Below are 9,976 nucleotides of genomic sequence, written 5' to 3' on the forward strand. Positions count from 1 at the left end.
TTAGGTGGAGTGATTGGCCATCACAAATTAAGTTCATTTTGGTTTGTTAGATGTTACTCTAAAGGCATTTTGCCCCAGTTAATTTTTATTATCATTCATCATACTGGTATCATACAAGATATTATCTTTTCTTTTTTAAACAAAATTCGTCTAATTTTTTATGAAATATTTGGATAGAGAAGATAGCTTATAATACACGCTAAGAGTTTGAAGTTTCAGCAAGAAACACAATTGATTGTTTATTTATACATTATTGCAGGATCATGAAAAAAACTTAAATAGAGGGGTATCTTTTTACATAAATTTGCACAAATACCATACTACACGTATTAAAGTAATCACACCATACCAATATTTTACTTATTTTTTTCTTCTCCGAGTTTTTTTAAGCATTTATGTACAATGAATAGTTTTCAAACAACGTGCAAAGTATACATAATACATATAGTAATACATCTTATTTTCTCCATCTCTTTCTTTCAGAGGATAGTGAAGTCTCTGACAGAACACCTGGAGAAGCAAGGAATAAAGATGCATTACTGAACAAATTCATCATTGAGGAATCAGTGGCCACATTTTTGTTATTCCGTCCATGTTATTTGTTAGCCAACCAGACTTGGTTGCACAGTAGATGAGATGGTTCTGTCCAGGATAGATTCTGGTGACCTCTTTTTATCTGGACTGCATCTGTCCAAACTCCTATTCACATTCAGTCAAGTATTTAAAGCTCACCATTCTAAGATAACACTCCTGCTTGTTTATTTTATTTGATTCCCCTTAGGTACATACTTATCACAAAGGATCCCCTTTTTATTTGAGGCTATGTTTGAACCACTACAGACTTCCTAGTAGCATCCTATGATAGAATTAAGATAATTCACTTGTACACACCAAAAGGAGTTGGTGGGTAATGTATATGCTTACTTATAGGTTCAGTTCAACTGCGGACAACATATACCAAGATCTGCCATCACATAATATGCTGGCAGATAAGGGTCTATGTTGTTTGTTCTATTGATCCTAACAAGCTGCATAGACCCAAATCTGCTGGTTGTATTTTGTGATGGCAAATCTGGATCTATGCAGTTTGCAGTTGGATCAGTCTTAATACTGAATACAGATGGTATATCTGACCAGAGAAGTTTTTTGCATTTTCTCGGATGTAAACTAGTTATAGAAAATACACAATACATTCCATGTAGTTCCAGTATTATTTCATATGCACATGCGTTCTTGCTATCATATTCCTTGTCATCATTTTTGTGTCATTACCTTTTGTAGATCTCGGCAGATTTGAAAATCTTTCAAAAAATATTTACAGTTGTTCACTTAATCTACTGGTATATAACTTGTAATGAATTATATTAAGCATTATGTAATGGTTAAAAATGAAACTCATGTTCAGTCTTCAAAAATTAAAATTCATCATCTTTGAATTCATTTTGAGTTAGGTTAGAATAAAAAAAGTGGCAGTTAAATATCATATTCGTTGTAATACCTTGGTCTCCTTATGATATGCAAGTGTCAACAATCTTATAAGCTGTCACAATCACATCTGTATGCATATTAAAAGTTGCAATTAAATTGTCATATTCATTGTAATACCTGTACTTTTTGTGTCTTCTCATGATATGCAAGTGTCAACAATCTTATAAGCTGTCACAATCACATCTGTATGCATATTAAAAGTGGAAATTAAATATCATATTCGTTGTAATACCTATACTTTTTGTGTCCTCATGATATGCAAGTGTCAACAATCTTATAAGCTGTCACAATCACATCTGTATGCATATTAGAAGGATTAGCTCCCTTTGACCATGTAGGGAGCTGTCATACTTGGAGAAGCATGCTTTCTCTCCAGGTATGTTCATGGTGAATAAAGCACATGTAGGATTCATTTATAGCAGTGATTTATCTCACGAAGTTAATTGGTAATGAGACACCAGGCTTGCATTATGGTAGGTTAAGTGGTAATGAAGTGTGCATGATGGTAATGAGACACCAGTCTTTCATTATGGTACGTTAAGTGGTAACGAAGCATGCATGATGGTAATTTAATTGGTAATGAGACACCAGACTTGCATTATGGTACGTTAAGTCGTAACGAAGCAAGCATGATGGTAATTTAAGTGATAATGAGACACCAGACATTCCTGATCACATGTTCCATGAAAATCAGGATATTTTAAACAGGTTCTGGCAGTTGTTTCTCATTCATGAGATATACTGCAATTGAGACATGCACTTAAAAAAGCATTGTATGCAAAATTCTAACACAAAGAGGAACATGTGCATATGAATGCATGTGCAGGTATTACACCATAATATGGTACAGATGTAATTTCCATCATGTAGGAGACTTTAAACTTAGATATCTCATTTTGGAGTGTTGAGTTTTGGATTCAGTTTGTTTTGTTTATTTTGGTCTGCAGAGAGTTGTACGACTATGGTATTAAGTATTCAGATTTTCAGTTCTAACAACAGTATCAAATACATGTATGCCCTTCATACAGGCAGTGCACTTTTACATACCCATATTTAAAGAAATGTCTGTGTTGTTAAACTGTTAAATCTTTACTCATGTGAATTCATTTTCATTTTTCATGGTAGTGCAAATATTACATTTTCACCAGTGGTTACAGAAGGATCATTCTTCATTGAATCTTTAAATTTGTTGTTTTGTGTTAACTTAAAAGTAAAATAAAGTTGTGTAACCAATGAAAAGTGTTATATCAACAGTATTGTGGAAAATTCTGCTTTAGCTTTACAATTTCATAAATTAAGTGAAACTAGTTATTTACTTCCTAATATTTATCAAGCATAAATTTTTGCAATTTTTTTACTCAGCTTTGAAAGGTATGAAAATAAAACCACTTGAAATTGCAGTCACCTACAGTATTATATTACATATTGTCTTGTTAATGCTGTAAAATGATATACATTTGTTAGATTACATCCATTGTGTACATACAGTAAGTTTCTTGATGTGTTGTTTTAGAAATTCATTTCTTTTGAACTTGAATCTAAGTTGCCTATATGAAGGTTGTAACAGTCTTACAGTTTGGGGTTTGGAATGAAAATGGCAGTTGTACATTTGTAAATTGACTTTTTTTACTAATGATAACTGTAAAATTACAGTTTACTAAAGATAACTGTAAAATTATGATTTCCAAAGATAACTTTAAAATTAAAATTTTTTGCACTAAAACCAGTATGATCAATGTCATTGTCAAATCTTTGGGCTATTTTTGTTTTCATTCTAATTTTATCCAGTTACACAAAAAATAAGACCATTCTGGATTTATTTAAAAAGTAAGCCATTATGATATCATCTTTTTAATGTTCAGAACTCCATGATGGTATTTGAATTAACATCATTTATTGCCAGATACTGGCATGTATGATGGTTGCAGAGTTCTAGATAAGAATTATTAAATACTTAAATGGGTTATTTTGCTCCCAGTTTAGAACTAACTCCTTTTTTATTTAAAAATTTTTGAGGGGTATCTTATGAACAAAGCAAAACCCAAACTTTTGATATCGAACTAAGTCTTATTCATTAAGACATAATCATTCCTTTTAGAATGTGTGAAACATCTTTGCAATAAAGACTACCGTATATACTTATTTAAAAGTTGGGTCCAACTGCAAACTGCACTGACCTCAGTCAACCATCATGTATGACACTATCAGATCTGGGTCTTTGCAGTTTGTTAGGAATAATCGGTACAACAAACAACACAATTCCTGATCTGCAGGCACATTATGCAACAGCAGATTGGGGTCTGTGTTGTTTGCATTTAGACCCGAGTTATAATTGAGTACGTACAGTAATTCAGGGTACATTAGATTATATGATGACATTTGAATAAGTGTTCTGACATTAATAATTCAAACTTTTATGAAACGTCTGAAATAGCATATTTTGTGTTAAAATGATCTGTGGTTACATAAGGAACACTACTACATTTGCAACTTTTAACTAATGGTTTAGATTAATTTATCTTGTGTAATTTAAATGCATTAAAAATTTTCATGCATTTGTTGTCAGTGTTTATGTAAAAACTATGCAAATATGCTGGTTATCTTGATAATGAATAGCTAGATAATGTTTTTAAGATCAAATCGTTAATAAAATATTTGCACAGAATGGCCATCTGTTTGTATTCAGTTTCACTGTGTGATCTTTAAATCATCAGTAAGTAAATATAAAGTGGAATGACTTCTCATTTTAGACCCATATTATTCCCCAGCAAAAATAGTCAAAATTTGCCCAAGTAACATTTTTTATTTTCTGTCATAAGAAAATTCTGATGTTAAAAAGTAATTCAGTTTGATGTCATTTTTAATTGGTAGTTGACTATCATTGTGTTGTAGCCTGCCCAAAAAGTGTTTGGGTTTGTTTGTATTTATATTTAAACTGTAACTACAAAGAACTTATTTATTTGATTTTTTTGTGTTAAACTTAATTACATCACCTTATAATCATTTAAATTTGGAAATTAAGGTAATTTTTTGTATAGTTTTGTTGCGTAGAGTAAAAAAGTTAATAGTACAGGACTCCCAGATTATAATGCTGTCTGTGGGAGCCATGGAGCACACACACTTATAATAAACAGGGTTCCCACGCTACCAGGAAATCAGAAAAAAGTTGGGAGAAATGATAATTTTTTTCCCTGACTGTGAAAAGTCTTTGAACTTTGCAAATATTGATGAAAGTCGGGAAAACCTCAGGAATTTTCCTCCACAACTTGATGCCCGAAACAATTACGTAACTGAGTTGTAACTGAACTGATCATGAGTTAAATTTATTGAGTTCTAACCAGAATATTGGGAGGTTGCAGTATGGATCATTTGGGTGCTTGCCATAAATAAATTTGTTGAGACAATCCAAACGCTCAGTGGATTAGATTTGTCTGGTAGACTTTTTGTTTCAGACAGTTCGATATCCATATATTTTATTATATGGAAGGTATGAAAACCAGTATTGCATCACAAGAGGCCAACATGGTGGTGTTAAAGCATAGCCACATTGTGGATGGGCTAGCAAACTTAAACGTTGTTAAATCAAGTTAAAACTGCATGAAATCAATAAGAAAATTATTTATTAAAATCGTTATGTCTTTAATCTGTTGAAAGATGATAAAACTAATGCGTTGATGAAATTTGAGCTAAGTGCTAACGATTTCGTTTGCTAGTCACACGAGCACACACAATCTCACAACCATCATTTTCAAATGTTGTAGAAATTTTTTAAAATAAAAGTTGTATACTGGTTGTAATAAAAATACAAAAACAAAAGAACACAAAATTCTCTATATTTATTCTGAGACCAACTTCCAGAGTTTTGTTGTATCATGTGACTACCACGTTGACATGTGCTTTCTCATGCAGGGAACATACAAAGCAAGGAACCAGACTATGCTTGATGAATCAGACAGGCCAAGTTTCTTGTAGTTGTTCTCGAAATAAGTTCAGAATTATATATTCTTTCTGGGTTTTACAAAAAGTATCAGACTTTTCATTTAATATAATTGAAATTTTGTTCAACAACATTAAAAAGTGGTTTGTTGTTGATATCGCATGACTATTGGACTTCCGATGTCATTGTTTAAGAGTTGTGAAGTCATGTGACTATTAAGAAACGATAATAGCCCATGTATCAGTATGGGTTTGGGGACTGGTTTATTGAACTACAAGAAAAGTTGATTTTACAGAAAATTCAGTCCTTGTTTATACAACAATATATAATTTTGAAGGTCTTTTGTCAACATTTAAATCAACCCTTTCGTAAATGTCTTTAAATGATGGAATTTTTAACCAAATCATCTTAAGGAGTTTAGGTTGGTTGAAAAATAAATTCAGGGTTAAACTTTTTTCGTTACAAGATAATACTTAAGTATTTATCATTTTTTTCTTCATACTGTGATAGGAAATGTTTACTTTCTATAACACGCACATATATTGCTATAGAATTCTTTGGAATTAAAGGTTTTAAAGGAGATAAAATAATTTATGCTCATTATGTTGTTTCCACATATCAACATAATGCAGGTCAGCAAAGCAAAGTTAGAATTTGTATTGTGTACATTGAAATGGCTTTAAATACCAATTTATAGGAATATAGTCAAATTTGTTTCCTTTGACTCATTTTATGGTTTTGTACATGATTATCTTTTCTGACATATGTTTTTTTGGTGAGTCTTGATAGAGAAACATCTTCAGATATGGAAAATGCATGTTTTATAATCCAGAATGTTCTTTAATTCCATTCAGTTATGGTCATATGTTAACCTTGAAAAAATTAATTTAATCCTGGAAAAAAACTGGAAAAGACCTGGAAATTTATATTTAGAAAAGTGTGGGAAACATGAATGAAGTAACATTATACATATAATTTTACTATTACATACTGAAATGGGATCGATGACTATACCTGCCTTATAAAAGGAAAGGTGTTATAATGATTGCTAATGTTAGGAGTGAGTGTGATATTGCCTTATAACAGGAAATGTGTTATCATGAAGGGTGATGTAATGAGTGCTGTCTTGCCTTATAACAGGAAATGTGTTATCATAAATTGTGATGTAATGAGTGCTGACCTGCCTTTTAACAGGAAATGTGTTATCATGAACTCTGATGTAATGAGTGCTGCCCTGCCTTATGTGTGTGTGTGTGTGTGTGTGTGTGTGTGTGTGTGTGATTTGGATTTTTAACGTAGCTTTAACAATTTTTCAGTCATATCGCTACAACGTCTGCAGTGTGGCAATTTATAGTGATGCCTAGCACTGGGGCACCATGTCGCAGACATGTAGCATGATGTCCCACCCAGTCACATTATCCTGACACCAGGCAACTAGTCCTAACACTAACCTCTTAATGTTGAGCGCCAAACGAGGCAGATGTTAGTATCATTTTTGTAAGTCTTTGATATGACTCAACCAGGGATCAAACCCATGACCTCCCGCATCCGAGGTGGACACTCTAACCACTAGGCCACCAAAATGTTCTCCTGCCTTGTAAATGGAAATGTGTTATAATGATGGCTGATGTAATGAGTGCTGTCCTGCCCTGTAACTGGAAATGTGTTATAATGAAGGGTGATTGTGTTGTATTGCTGTTTTTATCCCCAAACATCTGCAGTATATATAGCCTACATCCTGATATAAAGTCTTTTGAACTTAACATCATACAAGCAAGCATGGTACATTTTATTCAAATCTGCCTATTGAAAAAGGGGGAAATTATTTTCATAAATCAAAAGAAATTTCCATGAATTTCTGAAGCTAGGTTAAACATTGCAGCTTGCATGATTCACTTGTAGAATATCATTTCTTTTCCTTATTTTTTTGTGCAATCTGTTACTTGAAGAAAGTTATTTTGTGGATTATTTATAAGTAAATAATTACTTTGCATAAAATCGAAGGTTTGCCCATTTTTTTCCTAATATTCAAAACTTTAAAATTGTTGAGGAGCTAATCCTTACTATCACATTATTTTTAGTGCAAAATTTCCCTAATGTTCATGTTCACATTGAAAAGAATATTTCAACAGTAGATGTTAATATATAAAAAGATTTTTGCTTTCATCACTGAAATTATTCAGTGTACATTTTCATTATCCTTAACTGTTCCAGAATTTATCACCAAAAGATTTTAGTGCACTCACTTTTATGTCCTTTTTAATTTTGTTTTTAGTACATGAAAAGCATTGTGCTATATTATGTATCACACTTACTGAAAGATCTACACAGCTAATTTTACTGTTTTAGTACATGAAAAGCATTGTGCTATATTATGTATCACACTTACTGAAAGATCTACACAGCTAATTTTACTGTTTTAGTACATGAAAAGCATTTTTTGTGCCATATTATGTATCACACTTACTGAAAGATCTACACAGCTAATTTTACTGTTTTAGTACATGAAAAGCATTGTACCATATTATGTATCACACTTACTGAAAGATCTACACAGCTAATTTTACTGTCTTAGTACATGAAAAGCATTCTGCTATATTATGTATCACGCTTACTGAAAGATCTACACAGCTAATTTTATTGTTTTAGTACATGAAAATCATTGTGCTATATTATGCATCTCACTTACTGAGAGATCTACTCAGCTAATTTTACCGATTTTCTGTAAAACTACTGGTATGGCAACCTTGTCCACCATGTGCAAATATTTGTAAAACATTTAATATGTTGTTTCTACTTTGGTGTACTGGTATATTTTCCACTCTGTAAAAAATTAAATAAAAGTTCTGAATTGTTTGTCTAGTGCTGATGCTCATTTCACCTGCTTCAAAGTTTTAAGCACATGACTGGGATATAGAAATGTCCTCTGTAAACAAATGACTGGGACATAGAAAAGTCAACTTGAAACAAATGACTGGGACATAGAAAAGTCAACTTGAAACAAATGACTGGGACATAGAAAAGTCAACTTGAAACAAATGACTGGGACATAGAAAAGTCAACTTGAAACAAATGACTGGGACATAGAAAAGTCAACTTGAAACAAATGACTGGGACATAGAAAAGTCAACTTGAAACAAATGACTAGGATATAGAAAAGTCAGCTTTAAACAAATGACTGGGACATATACAAATCATCTTGAAACAATGACTGGGACATAGAAAAGTCAACTTTAAACAAATGACTGGGACATAGAAAAGTCAATTCATCTATAAACAAATGACTGGGACATAGAAAAGTCAACTTGAAACAAATGACTGGGACATAGAAAAGTCAACTTGAAACAAATTACTGGGACATAGAAAAGTCAATTCATCTATAAACAAATTACTTGGACTTTGAAAAGTGATCTTCAAATTTTGATAACCTGTCTGCTCTACAGCTGTATAGGTTATGTAATCTGTGTGTTTGTGTGTGTGTGTGTGTATGTGTGTGTGTGTCCATAATAAGAACTATTTGATAAAATGCATCGTAAATTGGTTTGGTAAAATTATCGAGGATTATATGATAAAGAAATGTAAACCTTTGGTGCTTATCAACTTCTAGAGTTTGGTCATAATTAGGAAATAACAAAACATTTGTTACAACTCTCTGGCCTTAAACTAAGTAATAGAAGGAAGAAAAATCAACAAGGTTTGTAAAATTCAATAAATGATTGATTTCCCTAGAATACAAAGTGAAAATTTAAAACAAACTTACATTATTGTTAATTAAATCCCAAATGATCCTAACAGTTCTATCACCACACATATAAAAGTACAGAGTATTCCAAATGAATTCAATTGGTGTTCTGAATGAATTCCAATCTTAAATGTGCCAATAGTCTTAAATGTGCTGATGTACCAATATTCTTGATAAATCACAATGATATAATCCATCATGGGCATTATGTAATCAGTGTCTCCATCTTTGGACATCATATAAGCAGAGTCTCCATGTGTGGCATCATGTAACCAGTGTCTCCATCTGTGGACATCTTGTAATCAGTGTATCCATGTCTTGGCATCATGTAATCAGTGTTTCCATCTGTGGGCATCATGTAATCAGTGTCCTGTAATCAGTACCGCCATCTGTGGACATCATGTAATCAGTGTCGCCATCTGTGGGTATCATGTAATAAGTGTCCTATAATCAGTACCTCCATCTGTGGGCATCATGTAATCAGTGTCCTGTAATCAGTGTCTCCATCTGTGGGCATCATGTAATCAGTGTCCTGTAATCAGTACCTCCATCTGTGGACATAATGTAATCAGTGTCTCCATCTGTGGGCATCGTGTAATCAGTGTCCTATAATCAGTGTCTCCATCTGTGGACATCATGTAATCAATGTCTCCATCTGTGGCATCATGTAACCAGTATTTCCATCTGTGGACCTCATGTAATCAGTGTCTCCATCTGTGGACATAATGTAATTGGTATCTCCATCTGTGGGCATCATGTAATCGGTGTCTTGTAATCAATATCTCTAACTGGGGCATCAATCAGTGTCT

At 32.6% G+C, this 9,976-nt stretch overlaps 1 protein-coding gene across 3 annotated transcripts in view; it reads left to right on the forward strand.

The window, feature by feature from the left end:
* LOC149795324 (fibronectin type 3 and ankyrin repeat domains 1 protein-like) overlaps positions 1 to 8,281 on the forward strand; it is a 166,591-nt gene extending 158,310 nt beyond the window's left edge. For all 3 annotated transcript variants that reach the window (XM_089965091.1, XM_089965092.1, XM_089965093.1), the window contains one exon: positions 484 to 8,281. In XM_089965091.1, the coding sequence (XP_089821217.1) occupies positions 484 to 543 (60 nt within the window). In that variant the 3' untranslated portion in view covers positions 544 to 8,281. The remainder of the gene's footprint in view (positions 1 to 483) is intronic.
* The last annotated feature ends 1,695 nt before the right edge of the window (positions 8,282 to 9,976 follow it).

This window comes from Sinohyriopsis cumingii, chromosome 7, assembly GCF_028554795.1.
Source record: "Sinohyriopsis cumingii isolate HCF-2022 chromosome 7, ASM2855479v2, whole genome shotgun sequence".
Lineage (NCBI taxonomy): Eukaryota > Metazoa > Mollusca > Bivalvia > Unionida > Unionidae > Sinohyriopsis > Sinohyriopsis cumingii.